General features: G+C 38.4%; 1 protein-coding gene across 1 annotated transcript in view; it reads left to right on the plus strand.

Moving 5' to 3' along the window:
- The first annotated feature begins 4,703 nt into the window (after positions 1–4,703).
- Positions 4,704–23,671, plus strand: part of LOC149084499 (uncharacterized) — a 91,749-nt gene continuing 72,781 nt past the window's right edge. The window contains exon 1 of the mRNA XM_089234900.1: positions 4,704–5,539. Coding sequence (XP_089091026.1) covers positions 5,420–5,539 — 120 coding nt within the window. The 5' untranslated portion in view covers positions 4,704–5,419. The remainder of the gene's footprint in view (positions 5,540–23,671) is intronic.

Consider the following 23,671-nt stretch of genomic DNA (forward strand, 5'->3'; position numbering starts at 1 on the left):
GAAAGAGATGTACGATGCTCATCACAGCGTTGCTTTTAAATATTCTGTTGGTGATGTGATAGTGGTACGACGGTTACCAGAGCAGACCGGAGTAAGCACCAAAACACAAGCAAAGTACCGAGGTCCAATGGTGGTTGCTGGAATACTGCCATCAGACACATATAAGATCACTGATTTTCGTCAAAGTGGTCAAGGGCGAGGAAGACGACAAAATTATACAACAACAGCCCATGCATCTCAGATGAAACTATTCCATCTTGTTGACGATGAAGATCAAGTTATTGACTCAGAGCTCAATGACGATGATGGTGAAGTGAAACAAATCAACGATAATCATGTATCAAATGCATGTACACCGAGAGAGGAATATTGCGATCCTGACAATGATTCAAACAGAGTGAACCGTACTAAAAGGGCGAGAAAATTGCCGTCGTATTTGAAAGACTATGAACTATAAGAGAACTGTCATTATTTTCTGACTTCAATTCATATTATGTGTGTTTGTTTATTTTAGTACTTTGTTATATTTTGGCATTTATATTGTGTATCGTGCTTTATAGTTTCCATAATTTAGTTTTGCAATTAGTGTATTTGTTGATATACTCCAGAAAAATTGTGCTGTGCAAAATAATGTATCTGTGAACGAGGACGTTCTTGTAGCAGGGTGGCCGAATGTTAGCGAATACCACCTGCTCTTTAGATGTAGGTGCGTAGCAGAAAGACACCTGCCATGTAGCGGTACTATCATTTTAGTATCATTCGATGTCGAAGTGTGAGACCGGACGCATGCAAGAAAATGCGCTCCCGATGGGTCTCTGATGTATCATATAATTTAATCATTTAATTAAATCTCTCATATTAACGATGCTGTCTCTCCATCAAGAAACGTCTCATTCGTTTAGTCTATATGTGGAAGGATTTACATCAGATATTTCCCTCCCAACGAACTTGAGGTGACCACCAATAGACAGCGCCTTCATTTCCAACTGAACTCGTTAATGGCAGCAAATTGCAATATAGCGATATGGCCAGAGTTGGTGTTTGGTGAAGTGGCAATGAGTCTAAGTAACAGCCTACCTTACTTAATTTTGCTGGGAGGGGGGGAGTGGTCAGGGCTTCGCTTACTTTTGCCGGGGGGGGGGACTCAAAAATGGTAAAATTCTGTTTACTTAACACTTAAATGGCTCCTAAACATCTTCAACCGTTTTTATGGTTTCGATTAATGTACGATGCTTAAAAAATTTTTATGCTAGCGCCATCTGTGGTTGGCTTATGACACTAATTTCTGAATTGATGCGTATTTTAGCAATATGTTTACTCTTTCTTTGGAGAAATTTATAGTATAAGTTATTATATAGTATTTTTTTTAATGACATTCATCACATTTAAGCTCAATTGCCGAGAAGTTTGTTGTAGTCAGATGTCAGTTAATATATTTGTTTTACTTTTGTTAAAATTCAGATGAACATTCTCCCCAGGGCCGTCTTAATAGCATCATGGGCCCCCGGGCCAAGTGATTTTTCTGAGTCCCCACCTGGTTAATTCTAGAAAATTTCAACCAGATCTCATTTTTGTGGGGCCCCTCTTCTCTTAATGCCCGGGTGGGCCCATGCGTTAAGACGGCACTGATTCTCCCTCCTCACAATAGATTAGTTTCGATATTTGTGCGTGTCAAAATAAATTAGTTTCGTTTTCTGGTGACATCTATCTTTGATTTGAATGTTATTTAATTTCTCATGTAAATCTTTCGTTCATATTTTTTTTCACATTCTTTTAACCGAGAAATCGATTTCTCAATGATTTACAGAAAAAATGGTCATTTTGAGATAAGTTGTGTTCACTTACAAAATAATCGGATATGGTGAAATATCGGTTAATACGATGTTTCTTCTGCCTTCATGATCCTGAACCGTTAAAAAACTTGATTTGCGTTGCAATGTTATATAGTACGTAATATTTCTTATTTATTATGTTTTATAATTTTTTTACTGGGAATTTTCAGTTACTTAAACCTTCAAAAGACATTTTAAATTATCAGAAACTGATTGAGATTGCGTGTGAAGGTCATAAATTTGGTTGTTTTACGAAGATATTTAAGGATATTTTGAATTTTTGATCGCCTTGGGAGGGGGGTGGAGTGGAGCCCATAACCCTCCCTGTTCACGCCTCTACCAGAGCTGTACAAGTCCATTACCCAACATGCTCGGGGCATGTGTAACAATTTTATCCAGGCTTATAAATTTTCTCTAAGCCTGTACTTTTCAGGATCGGGAAGTTTTCGGAATGACGAGAAGCCATCCGCTTGCTTGTGTGATTTTTTTTCAGAAAGTCACTTCAGATTGTTGAAGTGAGCAACGCGCACTCGGCGAACTTCAAGTTCGGGACGACCCGAAGACGGTCGGCACATCATAGAGACTTGAGTTACGCCTCTTGGATTTTGTGAAGTGAAAGCTGTGGCTCTGCGATCGCAACCGGAGGTTGTGTGTGGGAAATGATTGGAAGTGGGGGGGGGGGGGGTAGAAGAAGAAAAGCAAAAGTCTGATGTATTCATTTTGACGGACAAAACGAGTAAGTATAGTCCTCCTACCATGAGATGAGATTTGGCTACGGCACGTCATGTCACGTCAAACGATTCTATTTTATCCTAGATGGATATGCTAATCGTGAAAGCTCAGTTACTGATGAACTTTTCTCGATGTGCAATCGTTTTACCAAAAAAAAATTGAATGAAATCATCCGACGTGACGTGACATGACGCAGCGAAAATTCATCTCGTGGTTGGAGAACTATATGTGAAATCGTACGTTTAAGGATTCACACCCACAGCTTCAACCCGTGCAAAAACCGGTTTTGAAGTGTGGCTAGCGCAGTGGGGGGGGGGGGGATGGGTATTTTAATGGTCGATTTTCCGGAGCCACTTCAATAAAACCGGTTTTGAGAAGCCCTGACCAAACGGGTCCAACCTGGGCTTTAAACAGGGTGTGAACCCTGCTTAAAGCCAGGTTTTCTCAGGAGCAGGCTTCCAGCGTGAAAACTGTGATTGGTAAAAAAAACCTGAATTTCAGGTTTTTAACCAATCAGCGTTTTCACGCTGCACACTGCGCAGAAATTTTGCTCCTAGGAAAACCCGGCTTAAGATGGCTCTTCCCCTTCCTAGAATCTTTCAGTTTCGTCCTCTGACGGGGGTGGGGGGGGGGCGTCAGGAATGTTTCGTACCTGTATGTGTTTGGCTCGTATGACGCGACGTTCACGTCCTTTCGTAACTGGGCCTTTAATTCCGTTGACGTGAACATCACGCGCTGTGTATGAAGTTGTGTATCTTACGTAACTTCCCAGATATCAAACAGAGGGCACTTGTGTTAACTTCCGTGAGTTCTAGAGACATTGGAAGTGTGATTTCTGTATTTTCTCAGTGTTTATAATTAGTGTATTCAAATCAGAGTTGATTGGGTTAAGTATGAGCTTTTGATTTCGGAATTAATTCTTGGGTTGGTTCCTCGGCTCTGTTACAAGATACTGATAGCTATGCTCCAGCACACACCATGGGCGGAGAAAGGGCCCCCCCCCCCCAGCGTCAACGGTGGAGTCGACTGATCTAATGTTTTTTGTATATATGAATTGACATCATCATGATCGTGCCCCCGCCCCAGACTTCCAAGTCTATTTCCGCCTATGACACCCACTTAGCTACTACTACTAAACCATACATGTACCTCGTTCATATTCCTCTGCGGAACCTCTAACGAATTGGTACATGCGGGAATGTGTGTGTACGTGTAGTGAAACCTGACGTAAAGTTTGTTTCTGTGTAATGCTTGTTATGTGTAGTGCTGCCATCTGCTACCAGTTTTTTCTAAATACGAGTGAAGTGAAATGGTTGAATAATTAATCGTTGTAGGCCTGTTGCTCTCTGTGGCGAGACTTTTTAATGGGGAGATCGGCTCGAAGTTGGGAACCACAGGAAACCAACTTCAGCCGACCACCACTATGGCAACGGTGGGGTCACCCACTTAGCTGCAACTTGATACTCTTTGTCAATCACGAGAAGCATTTCGGTGCCCCCAAGTGTAATGTTGACGGGGTTGTTAAAGGCAGGGGGTGTCGGAAGCGTTTCGAACTTGTGGGTGCTCTTCTTGAGTTTCATGCAGGAAATTTTGATTTCTGAAACAGTTCTGGAGGTGCTCTGAGCAGTTGTAAAAATTTCCGTGGGTGCTCGAGCACCCACAGCAATCCCGCCGCCTTCGACGCTGGTTAAAGGATTTATTCGTCGCCCACTCTGGTCCGGGATGGCAGACCCATCCTTCTCTCCCCGGTTGCGTCTCTGAGCGCATCTGTATCTCCTACGCCACTGATGTTCTTCACATTAAAACTGAAAGAGAATCAAGAGAGTTAAAAGCCAGTTAATGAATCAAGATCTTATCGACAAGCCCTCTCATGAAAGCATTCATTGTATGCTAACCACACGGTGATTAACGAATGCTCTTCTCCACACACACACACATCTGTGTTCCGCATACACTGTACAATTTTTTTTTTCACGTGGTAGCCAAGCGACACAGCCAAAGAGAGAGATAGAGACTCCGGCTCCCGGGAGTCAGACGTGATTCCGGCACCCACCACTCGTGGCGCCCCAGTATACAACACAACAACCTTCATTTTCCTCCTTCCTCTCTTTCTCTCAATTTTTAGTATTTTCCTCCTCCAGTACGAGAACGAACGCAGAAGCCGCCGCATCCCGAATAATTTTTACTCCGAATAATTTTTTTTTAGTTCCGAATATCGACTGGGGATGGACCATTTTTAGCTCATCTCTACTTTCTATTAAGTGTGTGTGTGTGTTTTTGTGCCAAGGTTTCTTCAGTTTTTTTTTTCCGGGACAGCTTGCCGATTTTCCCACACGTTCCAGGGGGGGAGGAAAAATCTACCGGTATAGTGAGTGACCGACCGACCCTGTCCTGGGTACACCCTGTATCTCGATGTAGTTGGAGCATATGCTGTTCCAGGGCAACGTGGACAAGATCCTGGATGTGATGACCAAATGGACCAGATTGGTTATGCGGTGCTTTTTTGAATACGCTATCAGTGAGCGTGGAGCCATCGGTGATGGCAGGATGATTAACTGATATCTACGGGGAAAAGAAATAGGACGTGTGAAGACGTCAGATATCGCGTCTCTGATATAATTCTGATAAGAAATTCACTGATGCAATGTCTGTGAGGAGGATTATCGTTCCGGTAGATACCTTTCAGTGCCGCCGCTGCTGCTGTTATCACGGATGGAGACGGTCCCAGTGCCCGGATGATTGACGCGCCCCGGGTCCCCCCCCACCCCCAATTTCTCAAAAATATGGTCGGCGGAACGCGTTTAATTTTTGAGAAATTTTAAATTTAGGAATCCAATCTCCGGGTTAAGCCTCACATGTTTACGTCTTGCTGCTTCTGTTGCGGTGATCGCCGAGAGATGGCGCCGCGGTTCCGGGAGCTGGATGATGATGATCGGCCGAGGCTGAGATGTGCTGAGCTCTGCTGTGGGAGCGGGGTAAGTAGATACGGGGCGGGGGAAGGGATTATATTGTTTCACGTGATTATGTGAACTCATGAATGTTTTATGATGATTTTATTATTTTTTAATCTCAATGATTTGGGGTTTCACATGGGAATGTCGGGTTCTAATTCCTCTTTACATGAATTTAATTTTTTTTTTAATGATTATTATTCATAGAATATGCTAATGGGAAGTTAATCCATGGCACCCAGAAAGAAGAGGCTGATAGGGTCCACATCCTAGGGCTAGAGGGATGGGTGGGCACCCTCTACGGCCTTAGGTCGTGGGATCGACCGCATTAATTTTCTTTCAATTTTATTATTAATCTCAGGCTCAAGTCCATAATCTTGGCCTAAGGACTCTCTACGGCAATGTCTATCCAGAGCAGTAACTAGGTGTTAGCTGGCGGGTCTTTTACTCCGGTCACCGAATTCACCCTTTAAGCACTCCAACACATTACAGCCATTACACGGTTGCGCCGAAATTCGAACTTGCCCCGTCAGCAGCACTGCCGTCTCAACGCATGGGCCCCACCCAGGCGAGGCCTGAAGTGCACATGAAAATGAAATCTGGTTGAGATTCTCCAGTGCAAGGATGCATAGGCACCGCAACTCTCCCCCCCCCCTAATAAATTTAGTGGAGGGTGGCTGGCCCCCTGGGCCGCAACTAGGGGGGGAGCAGGTGGGTCTCGTGACTCGGGCGCTAGACCAGAGGGGGCGCAAATTTCAATCTGAAACCTCTCCTTCAACATTACAAGGGGGCGTCAAAATGCGCGCTTGCCCCGGGTGACCAAGCATCTAGTTGCGGCCCTGCTGGCCCCTTTAACCCCCCCCCCTCCCCCAATAATAATAATGCAACGCATCCTTCCCCTTCCGTGTACGCACTGAAGTCCCGTATATATATGGGATGATTAGCAACTTCCTCTCTCATCCTCCTCCCCCAATATTTTATTCATACCTGCGTCTTTGCAAGCATGTAAATTGGTAAGCACTGACTCATAGGCCGTGCGACCTCGTGGCCGCAAGTTGAAAGGGAGAAAAAAAAGCTTTGTTGACCAAAAAAAATGGTCATGGGATACTAAATATAGGTCCCGCACGGGTAAAGATTTTTTTCTGGAGCCGCCAGTGGTAGTTAGGCATCTCTACCTATGCAGAGGGGGGCCCAGAAAAATGACTTTGCCTGAGAGGTCGTGATTGTTATAAGACACGTCAGGCTGATCCTGAGCTTGGAAGAAGCACCAAGAAGCACCAAAGTGTTCAGGGGAGCTCGGTTCCCTCAAAAATTTTATTCGCCCAGTCTAGGGCAAATGGATATTTTAGGGCATCCTATTAACTTAGGGCCATCCCTACTGTCGAAATCACGGATAAGGCCCTTCTTCGATTCTTCCTTTCCCCCCCCCCCCCAAATTTTTCATAATGTAATCGATGCTCGTCATAACGACCATGAAAATCTACGACCTCGTTATAGTGACTGACTTGTCACCAATGCGATAAGTCCCAAATGAAACGAAAATGTTTTCGTATAACGGCTATCATATATGTTGTCCTTTCGACCACCGATACAACGCCCGTTTTTGACGGAACGATAGGGGGAAGGGGGGGGGGGAAGTCGTTGTAACAAACGTCATTTGTATCTTTTTTATGGTCTCGTGACCAGAAAACGAAACCAACTTGCCCATGGCCCTATAGTTTTTTTCGGGGGGGGGGGGGGCGAAGGCGAAATTTGAACAACATGTACAGAGTGTTCCGTAAATAGTTTAAAAATTCATGAAAATTGAAGGAATTTGTATACAGTAAAACCTCGATATAACGATACTTTGCAGACCTAAAACAATATCGTTGTAGAGTGATTATCGTGATATCGAGAAGTAGCAGTTTCCCATTAGAAGAGTGTAGATATTTAAACAAGACTTGAAAAAATATCGTTACAGAGAGATTTTTCGTTACATCGAGTATCGTTGTAAGCGAGGTTTCACTGTATTTGAACCAATTCGCAAAAAAGATAAATTTCAAAAATTTTCTTTTTTTTGGTACAGAAAAAAAATTAAATTGGACAAAAAAATTTTGTTGATAGATGGCACTGCAATAAAGCAAATCCCTGGAATTATGTAAATCAGAGTCATCTAATATACCGGGTGTACAATTAAACAGCTTATTTCTGAATTACTGGCCGTAAGAAGTTGCGCGAGAAGTTGTTAGTCGAATCACACCGGCTTTCCGAACATTTCGGACACGGATGAGGTTGAAGAATTGATCCGGTCTAATCGCTCCTGCCGTACTTTCATCCAGCGTCCTCTATCGACAAAATTGGAACTATTTTTTCTTCTGTACCAAAAACAAAAAAAATCCCCTTCGTGAAAATAAGTTTTTCTTTTTGCACACACACACACACACACACACACAAACCGCATTTATTTTCCATTTCCTTCAATTTTTATAAATTTTTTAACTATTCACGAATTAATGGGACACCCTATATTTAGTGACGGAACAAAGATCTTTGACGGAAGTCGAAGAGTAAATTTCTGCTTTGCCCAGGGCTCCTTCCATGAACGGAGATACAGGAAGGGTTAGGTTGCACACTCCCCTAGTGTCAATGTGGAGCCGAACTGATATGTAATGTATAGTCATACATATATGAATTGACATCATCATCATCATGATGCCCCCTCCCGCTTTCATCATCGTGCACGCCCCCATCCTTTCAAGTTTCCCCCGCCCATGGATCCCTCATGTCAGAGTCGGGCCCTGGTACAAGACCTTCAAACTAAGATTGTCCTTATCAAGCTAGGGCGCCTTGTCACGCGCCCTGATTGTCACTCACCTTTTGGAATTCCCCCCCCCCCAAAAAAAAAATATTCCCTTGGATCAAAGTAAATAGTCATGGCGTCGTGACTATTATGAGAACATATTTTAAGGTAATATTTCCGTTCCAAAAAGTTTGTCGTAGGAGGTCACCAACTGCACGACCAGACACGAAGAAAGACTAATTTGGGAGACCTCCATCGTCACGCCGAAAAAATAAATGTCGCCAATTCAATAGAAAAATACACAGGGGAAGGGGTATATATTCAGATCATGTGACTTGTTGGTCTCATTAAAATGGCGATGACAATCTCCAGACAGCTTAGCTTACTATATAGCTCATGGAAGCTGCTGACCTCTCGCGTTGATAAGAGTCTTCTTTTTTTAAAGCGGGTTAAGGCCTTCTTTAACATTCATCACCTGAACTAGATCTAGACATAGGCTATACTTTCTAGGCCTATCCCAATTCATTCCCAGTGCTCTTTGACGGAGAGCCCCAAATAATGGCGACACTTACAAGGAGAAGATTAATCCCACCTCATGTTTCTAGGTTGGTTCTATTCACAGAATGGTACGTGCCAAATAATAGTGCTGTCCTAACCAAGATTTGACAATCGAGAAAAAATATCTTGGTGGCAATCAAATATTTTAGGAGCCAACTGCATTTCTCTTTACCGAGCCACACAAAAAAATTTTAGGTGCCAATATCAATTTTTTAGTGTCGCCATGGTCACCTGGAATTTGTCAAGCCCTTTTTTAATGCATGAGCAGGTGGCCTCAGTTGCATAGGGGAGGCATGATAATTGGATCTAACTTTCGAGAATAAGTGTGTAAATTGGTAAACTATTATTTCAAGGCAGCTGAGGGGCCACGTAATAGCGCTTTGCTCGGTGGCCCATGTTTTTTTAGAAGGCCCTTTTTCTTTATATTCGTAATCGCAGAACTATCTGGGCCTTTGGGTTGAGTTAGAAAGACTTTTTTTTTATCAGTCCGATGTAGTGTTATTTTTATTGTACCTATGCAGCATGGCCCACAAGGGTAGATGATTCTTGTCTTTTTTTTTTTTTCTTTTAACACTTTACTGGGGTTCCATGAAAATTCTAATTAGAGGCCCCGCCTAGTCTAGGGCCCTTCTAAAGTATTTGAGCGCCAAAGTTACAAGGTCTCATATACAGTGGTGCCTTAACATATGGGCTAAAGTACCAGAACACGAGGGCTTAGCGGTAACTTGAGACCACGGCAGTCTTTAGAGCACAATAGGTCCCCTGGACAAATAGAGGGGGCCTGGCACTCGTCTGATCGGCAAAGGGGATCCTTCGCTCTCATCTTATTGCCACAAAGGGCCCATTGAATTCAAAATTTTAAGAAATCCTGCTCAGGAGGGGGAAGGGGAGGTCCAAAAAAAATTATTCAGCCGTAAACCACCAGAAGTTGTTAAGATGATCCCCCCCTGTTCACGTAGAGCATCAATCGGTACATAAGGCCTCGGTTTACAGTGGAATAGCCTAACTTTCCGCATTGTCTCATGCTGAAATAAGGCAAGCGAAGGTCGCTCAACAGGCATAAAGCCCAGGTACAATTTCAGACAATGTTATATTGTGGAGTGCCCCGGTTCATAAATGTCACTTGGACGGGCAACAACCCCAAAAAAATAGGAGTTAAAAGTCAAATATGAAAGGAACAATGACAAATATGAATGTTACTGCCTCTGTGCAATAAATTTATGGTGGCAGGTAAGCTGTTAATGGAGGGACATTATGACCACTGGTCACCCGGTGGGGGCTATGGGAGAATAACTATATTTTTTAGATTCTCGTTTGGTCACCCAAGAGCCTAGGCCCGACAACTATTATTCAAGTATGTATCACACTGCTATACCATGCTTTGAATTCGCGTATTTGAGGTAAACTATCAAAATTTCATTGTCGTATGTGATTGTGTCTATTTTAAAAATCTGATTGTGGGAGAATTGTTATTATTATTATTCGTGCATTGGAAACGTTGTTGTAAAAAGTATCTCTTTCTGCGTTGATTTTAAATTTCAGATAGACGTTTTTGCTTAGCTTAATTTTTAGATTTTTATATTTGTGACATTTTTTTTGGCAATGTCCTTTGTTTACAACAATAGTTATTAAAATGGATGCAAAGAGGGAGATCGGAAAACAATGTTTTGACGACATTAAGTCTTGAAATTATCTTTTTGGCAATAATTGGTCTTGAAACAATCTTTTTTTTCGGCAAAAAATGGTCTTGGAACTACCCTTTTGGGAATAATGAGGTTTCGGAATTATGCTTTTGGCAACAATTGATCTCCATGTTTTCAGAACAACGCTTTCGTGTGAATCCCGAAAGGCATCACACGAAAGCATTGCACTGCGTTTCAAGCACCGATTTCTGCTCTTCATAATGGGTTTTCAAAATAACACAGCATGTTACATATCTATTCTGTTTCTAACAATAGATTCGGAAATTAAAAGCTCCTTCTCGATTCATTTCATATAAGACGAATGTCCATTAGTACAATTACAATCAATTCGAATGGACATGAACTTTTTAATAAATCGGGAAAAATCCCTTAAATTTCGTCCACCAGGGCAGTTGAAACACTGAAGGTAATTTTTTTCTCTCAGAAGAAAATTCTTGGAAATCCGGTTCGGGCATGGATGTCTACTAACACTAACAAATTCCCTGGACGGATCATGCTGATCCCTTGGGAATACGTGAGGATCACGTTATTATTATAAAATCAGGAGAAAGCAATCGAGTTCTTCACGCACACAAAAGCCACGCAGTTGATAGTAATAATATATAAAAAAATAGCATGCCAAGAGACAGCAAAAGCTTTCCGGTGTTTTTGTTTTAAATGCTGAGATGAGGAAAAAAAAAATCTATCTAATGGATGTTTTCGATTTTTTTTGCTTTCTCAGTTTTGTTTTAAAATTATGCTTTCAGCAATTTTGACGAACGAGAAGATAGGTAAACCATGCTTTCGGCAGTAATAGGTTTAGAAACTATGCATTTAGTAGTAATAGGTTTAGAAACTATGCATTTAGCAGTAATAGGTTTAGAAACTATGCATTTAGCAGTAATAGGTTTAGAAACTATGCATTTAGCAGTAATAGGTTTAGAAACTATGCATTTAGCAGTAATAGGTTTAGAAACTATGCATTTAGCAGTAATAGGTTTAGAAACTATGCATTTAGCAGTAATAGGTTTAGAAACTATGCATTTAGCAGTAATAGGTTTAGAAACTATGCATTTAGCAGTAACAGGTTTAGAAACTATGCATTTAGCAGAAATAGGTTTAGAAACTATGCATTTAGCAGTAATTGGTCTTAAAACTGCTGTTCCGGCAATTAGTCTTGAAAATACGCTTTTTGGCAGTGATAACTATGCTTTTTTGCAATAATAAGTTTTGATACTATCTATGATGTTAGCAACAATAGGTGTTGAAATTATCTTTTTGACAATAATTGGTCTTGAAACAATCTTTTTGGCTATAATTGTCTTGAAAAAAAATGTTGGCAATAAATGGTCTTGAAACTACCCTTTTGGGAACAATAAGTTTCGGAATTGAGCTTTTGGCTAGGATTACTTTCGACATGACGTTTTCAGAACAACGTTTTCGTATGAACCACCACTTTTATACAAATACAAAAACAACGCCACAACAGGCAAAATGCCCAACGAGGTAGTTGAGAAAAAGATACCCATTAACAAATATGGATGTCATATATTTTAAAAAATACAGCAACCCAATTAAAAATGCAATTACAAAAACTAGAAATAATATATACACATGACAAAATATTATACAATGCCCAAACTGTTTATGAATTTCTGGGACACCCTGTATTTATCGTCTGCTCAAAAAGTTCCCTTGCTGTATTTTTCCCCCTCCTTAAATATTTTCACCAATAAAAATTTTCAAGCAACGATTTCTGCTCTTCATAATTTGTTTTCAAAACTGTATAGCATATTGCAGTATATCTGTTCTATTTCCAACAATGGATTCGAAAATGAAAGGTTCGATCCCGATTCATTTAATTTCACATAAGACGGATATTCATTAGCACAATGACAATTAATTCGATTGGACGTAAACTCATGGCGGAGATACGGGGGGGGGGGTGGCATTGCCTCCCAGCATCAAAGATGGAGTCGACTGATCTAATGCATACATGTATAGATGAATTGACATCATCATCGTGCCCCGCCCCCCCCCCTCAGACTTCCAAGTCTATCACCGCCTATGCGTAAACTTTAAACAAACCGAGAAAAATCAATTAAATTTCATCCACCAGGGCAGCTGAAACACTGAAGGTAACCGTTGCCTGTTCATTTACAATTTCTGGCATCAAGAGATTCCTACCAGATCCAGTGGAAGAAAAACAACTAAAAAATCCTCCGAAGAAACGTCAGGAAAGATTTCCATTACAGACTGTGTTTTCTTAGAATTCCTTTTCTCTCCGGAGAAGAAAATTCTTGGAAAAATCAAGAGAAAACAGTCGAGTTCTTTCTTACGAAAACAAAAGCCACGCTGTTGATAATAATAATAATGTATAAGAAAATAAGATGCCAAGACAGCAAAAGCTTTTCGGTGTTTTTGTTTTAAATGCTGAGATGAGGGGGAAAAAAGGGAATCTATTTAATAGATATTTTCGATTCTTTTCTTTTTGCTTTGTAAGGATTCTTGAAGGGAAAAATCCTTAAAATAGACTTCTCTCTTCCTCCCGTCTTTTCTCATATCCTTTCTTCAAAAATAACACCGAGGAAAATGAAGAATATGGTTGAATAAACAGTCTTTTCTCAAATAGAATTCCTCTCAGGCATCTTTCATCTTAGCATCCTGAAAATTGGTTTATTTATTTTTTTTGTGGTTTTCTTTTTTTCTATTTCTAGCATGGGAGGCGCCATCTTTTATCCAATTCTTGGGTTAGTTGTTGTTGTTGTTGTTTTATTTCCAAAGGCGTCAGGAATTGAATTCCTCCGAAGAAAAATGAAATTTATGTTTCTGACATCGGATTACCGGGAGAGAAGCGTGACTTCGTTTCTTATTTACTTGACGGCCATTTTGCGGGTGTATTAAGATATAAAGAATTTACGGGGTTTTTTTTTCTTCTTCCCTTGATGAATTTTATATGTTGTTTTTTTCTCTGGGAGACCTTGAGATATATTATTCATTATTATGGTTTATTTATTTTATTTTTTTGTTGAAAACTAATGGCAGTTTGAGTTTGTAGAATTTGGCAACAACGGTTGTTGTCTTTTTTGTCTTCTTAATGTCCTGAATATTATATCTAAAAACTCGGGATAAAAATAGTTTTTTCCCGTGTGAAATTGAGTTTCTTCTTTTTCGTCACGTTTTGCGGAGACACGACGAAAAAATTTGCCGTTTTGTAAATTCTGTTAAATCAATTTTCGAAATCGAACTCACACTTAACGTGTTGTTCCTTGGCTGGCTGAATTTAGTTTAGTTTTTCCAAATCTGGAGGAGTGAATAATAGCTGGCTTCGTTGAAAATGTGAAATTTCACCATAGCTTTCGGCATCAAAAAAAAAAAAAAAGAATTAGTTCATAATAACGTAAGTAGATAACGTAAATAACCTAATTCATTTGAACTAAAAATTTATAGAAAAATTTAACCTGCATTAATAAAGGAAAAATAAACTGTAGAGCAGGGGCGTAGCCAGAAATTTCGTTCGGGGAGGGGGGGACCAAAGTGACAGAACAATGGATTTGGCCATCAATTTTTCTCCTTTTTCGGTCATTTTCTCACATTTCGGGGGGGGGGGGGGGGGCAGACCCCCAAGTCCACCCACCTCGCTACGCCCTTGCTGGAGAGAATATTAAAAATACAGTTCTTAAATTATGTATTCATCTATTTTGTTGGGTGGATTATATATTGGTTGGGCCTACGGGCTTAAAGTCATACCCTGAATTGTTGTTTATGATGTATATTGATTTTTAATTTTCATTAATTCTGAAATTATCTTCTTCATTAATTCTGAAATTATCTTCTTCATTAATTCTGAAATTATCTTCTTCATTAATTCTGAAATTATCTTCTTCATTAATTCTGAAATTACTTATTTCTCATCAATTCTGAAGTTACTTATTTCTCCTTAATTCTGAAATTTTTTTAACGGTAAATCTGAATTTTCATTCATTCTCAAAGTATTTCTTTCGATAATATGTAAATTTACTCAAATATTTCTCTCTTCTAAAAATATTTCTTCCAATGATTCAGGAATTATTTCTTCCGTTAATTCTGAAATTACTTCTTTCATCAATTCTGAAATTACTTCTTTCATCAATTCTGAAATTACTTCTTTCATCAATTCTGAAATTACTTCTTTCATCAATTCTGAAATTACTTCTTTCATCAATTCTGAAATTACTTCTTTCATCAATTCTGAAATTACTTCTTTCATCAATTCTGAAATTCAAGATATACGGAAGACTGGATGTTGTGAAGATATTTATTATTTGAGATGTTAATTTTTTTTAAGGAAGGAAAAAACTCATCTCTGCCTCTACCGGGAGTCGAACCCGGTTCCCGATTGCCGGACGAGTGCTCTGACCACTAAGCTACAGAGGAGATAGAGATTTCCCTTCGCTAGAGCGTATATATGTGCCGAATTCAAATGCCGAATAAATTTACTCAAATATTTCTCTCTTCTAAAAATATTTCTTCCAATGATTCAGGAATTACTTCTTTCATCAATTCTGAAATTACTTCTTTCATCAATTCTGAAAATACTTCTTTCATCAATTCTGAAATTACTTCTTTCATCAATTCTGAAAATACTTCTTTCATCAATTCTGAAAATACTTCTTTCATCAATTCTGAAATTACTTCTTTCATCAATTCTGAAAATACTTCTTTCATCAATTCTGAAATTACTTCTTTCATCAATTCTGAAATTACTTCTTTCATCAATTCTGAAATTACTTCTTTCATCAATTCTGAAATTACTTCTTTCATCAATTCTGACATTAGTTCTGAAATTAGTTTTTTCAATAAATCTGAATTTCCATTGACATTCGTAATTCCGCTAATTCTGATATTATTTATTTCTCAATTCTGAAATTATTTATTTCTCAATTCTGAAATTATTTATTTCTCAATTCTGAAATTATTTATTTCTCAATTCTGAAATTATTTATTTCTCAATTCTGAAATTATTTATTTCTCAATTCTGAAATTATTTATTTCTCAATTCTGAAATTATTTATTTCTCAATTCAGAAATTATTAATTTTTTTCAATTCTGAAATTTTTTTTTTCAATTCTGAAATTATTTTCCTTTTGATGGCTGAAATTATTTCTTTTTTTACTCTGATATAATTCCTTTCAATAGGTTTGAATTTTAATCAATCCTGAAATTTACTTATTTTTCGAATTCTGAAACTCTTTCTTTTATACTCTGGAATTCCCTCTTCTACTGATTCTGAAATTCTTTCTTTTTTTATTCTGAAATTCTCCCGCTAGTTCTGAAATAACTTCTTTTCCCAATTCTGGAATTCTATCTTTCGCAAATTCTGGAATTCTAGATTTCATAAATTCTGAAATTCTTACCTTTTCTAATTCTAAAATTACTTCTTTTTCCAATTCTGAAACTTTCTTTTTACTCTGGAATTCTCTCTTCTGCAAATTCTGAAATTCTTTCTTTTTCTAATTCTGAAACTACGTATTTCTTTTCCTGATTCTGGAATCCTATCTTTCGCTAATTCGGAAATTATTTCTTTTCAGTTTTGAATTTTTCATTAATTCTGAAATTTGGTATTTCTTTATGCTAGTTCTGAAATTATTTCTCGAATGATCCCCTGAATTATTTTTATAACGGTTTCCAAAATTATTTCTTTCTTTTTTTTCAATTTTGAATTTCCGACTAATTCTAAAATTGCTTCTAAAAAAATTCCCAAAATTGCTTCTCAAATAATTTCTAAAAAATTATTTCTTTAACGATTTCAAAAATTCTTTCCATAGCGATTGCCGGAGCCATTTTTCTTTGAGAATATTCCTTAACTTTTGTGATAGAAAACGCCCATATTTCTATTTTGGTACTTTTCCAGCATTACCTTTTTGAATACCGACTTTCCCCCATCCCTAATTTTTTTTTTAAATGGATGTGAAGTAGGGCGCCGAACTCATGAGATGGTCCTGTTGTTTTGGTTCTTGCCGATTTCTAAATTAAATAAAAAGGTCGTGTTGTCTATGCAACTATTACGATTCTGATTCTTTCAACTTATCGAAGATGAAAATGAATCGAAAACACCGTGCAAAGATAATCCTCTGTACTGATAATCCGTAGGTGTTCTGAATAGATATCTATTACAGTGGGTGTCACGTGACTTCTCAAAGATACCACGTACGGGCACAGTTTTTTGTTGTTTAATGCAACTGTCATCCTTAATCTCTTTCTGACGGTACGTCCCCAAGTTCAAAGATCTTTTCACTATTTACTCTTTTTCTTCTTCTTTTTAGCGAACGCCAAAAATAGGTTGAAGAGATAAGGTGTATTCATGTTAGTCACGCTCAAAGAGAAAGATAATATCAAAGAGTATAGCAAGTAGCAAACTAAATTATACTTAGCACTTAACATGATACGTAGGAGCGACAAGAGCTACTTTCCTTACAAAAAAAAAACTTTGTATCTAAAAGAGAGACTCTTGTGCCCTGAATGAAAATTTTCACCGTGGAAAAGGGTCAATGATCCACCGTGAGGTCCTCCTCTTTGTCATCATCTAGTGCCGTGCGGAATTCCAAAGTTGGACAATATAACGGGAGAGGCAGATCCTGGATGTTTGTTGATTCAAGAGGAGCAGCCACCACCCCTATGGGACATCAAATTCGTACCGGAACGTGTCCTGAACTCATAACTACCCTGGACGTCCACTCGCCATCCGCTCTGTATCCTCTTTCATGAGCTGAAATATGGATTGCCTTCGCAGTATCTGGGTTAATACACTTCACTTCGTGTCATTATCTGTGAGTAAAAATGCTGTTGGAGGTTGTCCAAGAACTTATCATTTGGTGGCCGTAGGGTGCCGCAAGATGTCACATGGTGCTTCGCCAGGAATTTTTTTTAGAGTGGGACAACTGGTGTTTCGGAATGGAGGGTGGACCAAACTGATATTACGGCAAACTCAACCATGTGACCAGCGCCGTCAGAAAAATTACTTAGCCCAGGACCCAAGATGCTCTTAAGATGGCCCCGCATGTGACTAAATATAAATCAGGCCTTTTCGTGTAAGCCCGGGATGGGGGGCGCCGGACCCCAACATCAGAAATAGCGCCCACATAATGTTCAAACCAGGGCCCATCTTAACAGCATTATGGATTCCTGTGCAAAGTTTTTGGGGCCCCTACCTAGCTCAAAGTACTTATCTACCAATTTCTATCATTGGTTTGGAAAATAATAGTATCAAATCGTATCATCACGAGTCAGGAGTCCTCCCTATGCACTCGAAGCTCTCGGACCACTCTCGAATGAGCCCAAGCGTTAAAACGGTCCGAACTCCGATTACCATTACGCTAATTCTACAATAGGGGTGTGTTTTTATAAATAACGGTGAACGGAATCGGGAATTCACATCCATCGGGGCTTGATACTTGTGTGAGCACCGAAGTGCTCTCGAGCAATTCGTCAGAACCTGATGACCTGATGAGAAGAAAAAAAATTAATAACAACTCCAATATTCTCAAGCTGAAATCAGGCGTGAATCCGCGTGGGGGGGGGGGGGGATAGCTGCGGTCATCCCTCCAAAGAGCCGAATAATATGGGAAAATTTGTCTGTCCCATAAAATATGAGACGATCCAATGAATCTACACAATACAGTGAAACCTCGATAAACAACACATAAACAACGATAGTCGATATAACGCTAAATCCCTCTACAACGATATTTTTTCAAGTCTTGTTTGGAAATGCCTATAGTCTAATCAACTTTTTTATAGGTATAATGCCTGATATCTGCAAAATCGTAATCTTTGAATGAACTTTTTGCAGGATGTTAAATCGAAGCGTTAATCAAGTGCTCGCGAGCACGAAATCGGACTCGAGCACCAAGCATAGGTGGAGATAGACTTGAAAGTCTGGGGGGTCATGCCGATAATGATATCAATTCATATATACGCTAATACATTAGATCAGTAGGCTTTACCTTTGACGCTGGGGGGGGGGGGGCCGTATCTCCGCCCATGGCACCAAATAGTCTTGGTGCTTCGGAGAGCAATGGTGTTCGCGAGCAACATGTTGAAGATGGCTGGTCTAATCAAACTACTGCCTCCCGATATAATGATGATCTCCCCCCCCCCACCCCCCACAACAATAATTTCCCTTGTAATACAGATTATCGTTGTATCGAGATTCCACTGTAAAAGTCACATCACCCGACTCATCGCCTTGTATTCGCTCTTTCTCCCGCTCCATTCGCAGCTGAAGATGTCTCTGCTTCAATCGCAGCTGAAGGTGCCTGTTTCGGCTCCATTCGCAGCTGAAGGTACCTGCCTCGGCTCCATTCGCAGGTACGGATCTACAGGGAGCTCCTCCCACACCGAATAGAAATCCCACACCGAAGAGCCGAATAAAAATGGCAAAAATTTGTCTGTCCCGTAAAACACGGGGCCATCGAACGAACGCCTGGCTGAAACAATCACGCAGCTTTTTTCACGTGGACACCCACATTTTGCTGCAAGAGCCTAAACACAGGTTTTTAATAACCATTTATTATCAGGCTTTAAAAATAAATGAGACATGTATAGTGTTACGCATCGCCAGTCAAGTCCTAGAGGGTTATGTCTACGACCTACACCTCATGGACTTTCCAGTCGTGACTATCATTGTTCACGAATGTCGCTCATTTAGTGAACTATGAAGGAATCTCAAGCTCGTGGTCGTCGACCCAACATGTCCGTGATAATAAAAAAAAGTCCTTTGTTACTGTTCCTTTTTATTTCAAGCTGAAGAAGCAGCGTTTTCGTGGCTCGTGTGTGTAATAACCCCCCCCCCCCACCGCCGTTCTTTATTTGCGGACATTACTGTGCGAGCGATGATTCACGGATTTTTTTTTCAGTGACTAAGACTATGCAAATGATGTGGATGTTAACTGTCTTTTAAAGTCCCGCTGTTGGGTGACGACGCCTGATATTTAAATCATTGTATAATGATGCCGATTATATCTGCACTGGACAATGGGTACTTTAAATCGGGGCAGCCCTTACCAGACGGGGGAAGGGGGGCTGATTCGAATATCACAACGGGGGCCAGAGGAGCGTCTCGGCAATTTCGTGCTCCCCAAAAAAAAATGTTTAGGACCCCCTTTTGTAATTGTAATTGCATTTTTAGTTAGTGGTTGCTGTATTTTAGAAATATATAACATCCGTATTTGTTATGTGCATCGTTTTCAGCCACCTCGCTGGGCACACAGCTGCCTGCTGTGGCCTTGTATTTGTATAATTAAGTTTAAAGAATCGATGTGACCAAACGTTCACGTAGCCTCCCCGGTCGTGCCCCCCCCCCCGCATTACAACACCCCCAACACTCCAAATTTAAAAAGAAAATTTTCTCAATTTTTCGAATCCCAAGAAACGCCATAAATTTATGCTCGACACCCACGCTCATCAATCTCCTCCTAAAATGTTAATTCATATCTAGGAAAATTACCATTTTTTTGACGTTTACGTGCAGAGCTGAATTTTTCCTCATGGGTTTTCTCGCAACACGATATTTCCTAAACGAAAGAAGGGGGAAAAAAAGTAAAAATCTAATATACACAGGATGTAACATAATTTAGAATATTGTAGTATTTACGTCACACACTTGCGGTCCTCCAACCAAAATAACATCAATCTTCTCGAACTCAATGCCATCTTCAATCCATCATGTCACTGCTGATGGTAGTGTAGCATGTAGGGGGTACTCTTTTACTCCAATAAAACGGTAGCCACACAAAATAGCAGATGTTCTTCACAGAAAAAAAAACAAAAAAACAAGACAAAATACAAGACGCCATAGAGCTCCAAAACTTCCCCTTAATAGACGATACTAAAAAGTAAAAATAAGAACATAACCCGGAGAGGAGAAATCTCCAAAACACTCGTAATAATGTATGGTAGACAATTTGTTCCTCTTTAGAGGAGATTGTACTACGAAAGAGGAATGGGAGGAATGGATTTATGGATGTGTGTGTGTGTGTGTGTTCTTCTCGAGAGCCATTTAACCAGAACCGAAACCATCTTTAGAAACACGACAAGACGCCATTTATATCTGTGGTATCTCTTTTTTTTTCAATGGTTTTGATGGACTGACTTCTATCTCTTTAGTGGGCGATCCTCCTCAAGAAAGTACTTGTTGTGTATCCGCCTGCCTTGGGTAGTGAGCTCGATATCTTGAGAGCACTGCACCATGTCTTGTCTGAGAATCGGATCGAGACTGCTTGGAGAATGGTCTGTGAATCTTATAGTTGGGGTCCTCCTCCCCACGATTTTCTATGGGCCCGCGTGTTTATCGACGACCATGATCTATCGTAGAATATCCGAAATGATATTTTTAGAGGATTCGCTCTTTCAGAAACGATCACTGTCTGTAAAAGACCGCAGGGTTGTCTTAACGCAGGGGTCTTCACCCCATGGCCCGTGGGTCAAATGTGACGCTCCGAGCTTTTTTGCAGTGGCCCGTCGAAAAACCTATTTTTAGAAAATAGCTGCTTTACACAGAAAAACGCTAAATTTTCCAAAAAAAAATCGTTAAAGAGCTCTGGCCACTGAAAATCTGTACTGCTATATTTACAACTGTTGGATACTTCCCAGAATCAATAGTAACGCTGTGCACTTGATACATTAAAAGGGCCGTCGTAGCGAATTCGAGAGACCCTAGGCCAAAACAGTATTTGACACTGTGATTTCGTATAGGCTACATACTTTATTTCCTGATGCCAAATTGGGCATTCGAAAGGTATACATATAACTACAGAATTTACAGGAAATGCTGAGAAACACCTTAATTAAAGAAATAATTTTTGAATTATTGAAAAAAATTATTTTATAATTTATGAAAATTTATAATTAATGAAAAAATAGTCGCAGAATTACTGAAAGAAGTAATGGCAGAACTACATATAGAAATCAGATTTACTGAGAATGATTTTGGAACTGATAAAGTATAATTTTTTCAGAATTATTAAAGTAATTTTCTTCAATCATTTCTGAATTGTCAAAAGTAATTTCTGAATTGTCAAAAGTAATTTCTGAATTGTCAAAAGGAATTTCTGAATTGTCAAAAGTAATTTCTGAATTGTCAAAAGTAATTTCTGAATTGTCAAAAGTGATTTTTGAACTGTTAAAAGCAATTTCTGAATCGTTAAAAGTAATTTCTGAATTGCTGAAAATGATGTTTGAATTGTTGAAAGTAATTTCTGAATTGCTAAAAGTAATTTCTGAATTGCTAAAAGTAATTTCTGAATTGCTAAAAGTAATTTTTGAATTGCTGAAAGTAATGTTTGAATTCTCAAAAGTAATTTCTGAATAGTCAAAATTATTTTTTGAATTGTTAAAAGCAATTTTTCTGAATCAATAAAAGTAATTTTTGAATTGCTGAAAATAATATTTAAATTGTTAAAAGTAATTTCTGAACTGCGAGTTAAAAGTAATTTTTATGAATTGTTAACAGAAATTTCTGTATTGTTAACAGAAATTTCTGAATCGTTAAAAGTAATTTCTGAATTTTTTCATGAAAAAAAATTAATAAGTAATTTCATAATTGATGAAAATTTTAAATTTATGGGAAAAATTTTTCAGAATTAACGGGGCGAATTTTAGATTTAATAAAAGAAAGGATTCATCAGAAAGTTAATCAATGAAATGAAAATAAGCAGAAATTCAAATTTAATGAAAGGAATATATTCAGAGTAAATAAGTGTTCGGGAATACCACACGGTATGACTTGGTGGCCCGCGAGGTTTAAGACCCGTATCTTAACGAGTTTGGAGGCGGGCGGTTAATGTTTTTTGCTTAAATTAGAAAAATAATTTCTGGGGGGCGCTGGCATCAGAGAAGATAAATAAAATTAATATCATTAAACCAATACCAAAATAAAATTATGAGACGATTTAGAAAAAATTCCCGATAATTCAGAATTGATGAAGGAAATTTCGCGCAATACAATATTGCAGTTAGTTAATACAATAATTATGAACTAAATGAAACAATTTCGGCATTGATAGAAGAAATGATTTCAGAATTAATGAAATAAATCGGTTCAGAATTAAGAAAATAAATTATTTCTGAATTAAAGTAATTATCAAGGAAACAGATTTTTTGCTGGATGTTATGCCGAGGGGAACTCGGAAAGAGAAGTCATCTAGTCTCCGCCTGGGCTCAAACCCAGACTCTCTTGCTAACAGGGCAAGCATGCTACCATCTGCACCACCGGGGACACGACCCTGCCTTCCTTATTTCGTGTCTCTAGTGGTGTAGATGGTAGCATGCTTGTCTTGTTTGCAAGAGGGCCTGGGTTCGAGAATCCCGGCGCAGACCAGATGACTTTTCTTTCCGAGCTCACCCGGGCATAAAATCTAGAAAATATGTTTCCTTGATATGTTGGGCTGAGGAAAAGCCGTCTATCTCCAAAATAATTATGGTTTATGAAATAATTTCAGAGTTAATAAACAAAATGATTCTGAATTGATAAATGAAATAATTCTGAATTGATAAATGAAATAATTCTGAATTGATAAATGAAATAATTCTGAATTGATAAATGAAATAATTCTGAATTGATAAATGAAATAATTCTGAATTGATAAATGAAATAATTCTGAATTGATAAATGAAATAATTCTGAATTGATAAATGAAATAATTCTGAATTGATAAATGAAATAATTCAGAATGAAAAGAATAAATGGTTTCAGAGAAATTGAATAAATGACTTCAGAATTGAGGAATGAAATAATTCAAAATCAATAAATGAAATAATTCAAAATCAATAAATGAAATAATTCAAAATCAATAAATGAAATAATTCAAAATCAATAAATGAAATAATTCAAAATCAATAAATGAAATAATTCAAAATCAATAAATGAAATAATTCAAAATCAATAAATGAAATAATTCAAAATCAATAAATGATATAATTTAGAATTAATGATATAATTTAGAATTAATGAATGAAATAATACAAAATAAATGAATGGAATAATTTAGAATCAATAAATGAATGGAATAATTTAGAATCAATAAATGAATGAAATAATTTAGAATCAATAAATGAATGAAATAATTTAGAATAAATAAATGAATGAAATAATTTAGA

Source organism: Pholcus phalangioides, unplaced genomic scaffold (assembly GCF_987345545.1).
Source record: "Pholcus phalangioides strain wild (caught in Gottingen) unplaced genomic scaffold, Ppha-v1.0 ptg000008l_1, whole genome shotgun sequence".
In the NCBI taxonomy this organism is placed as follows: Eukaryota; Metazoa; Arthropoda; class Arachnida; order Araneae; family Pholcidae; genus Pholcus; species Pholcus phalangioides.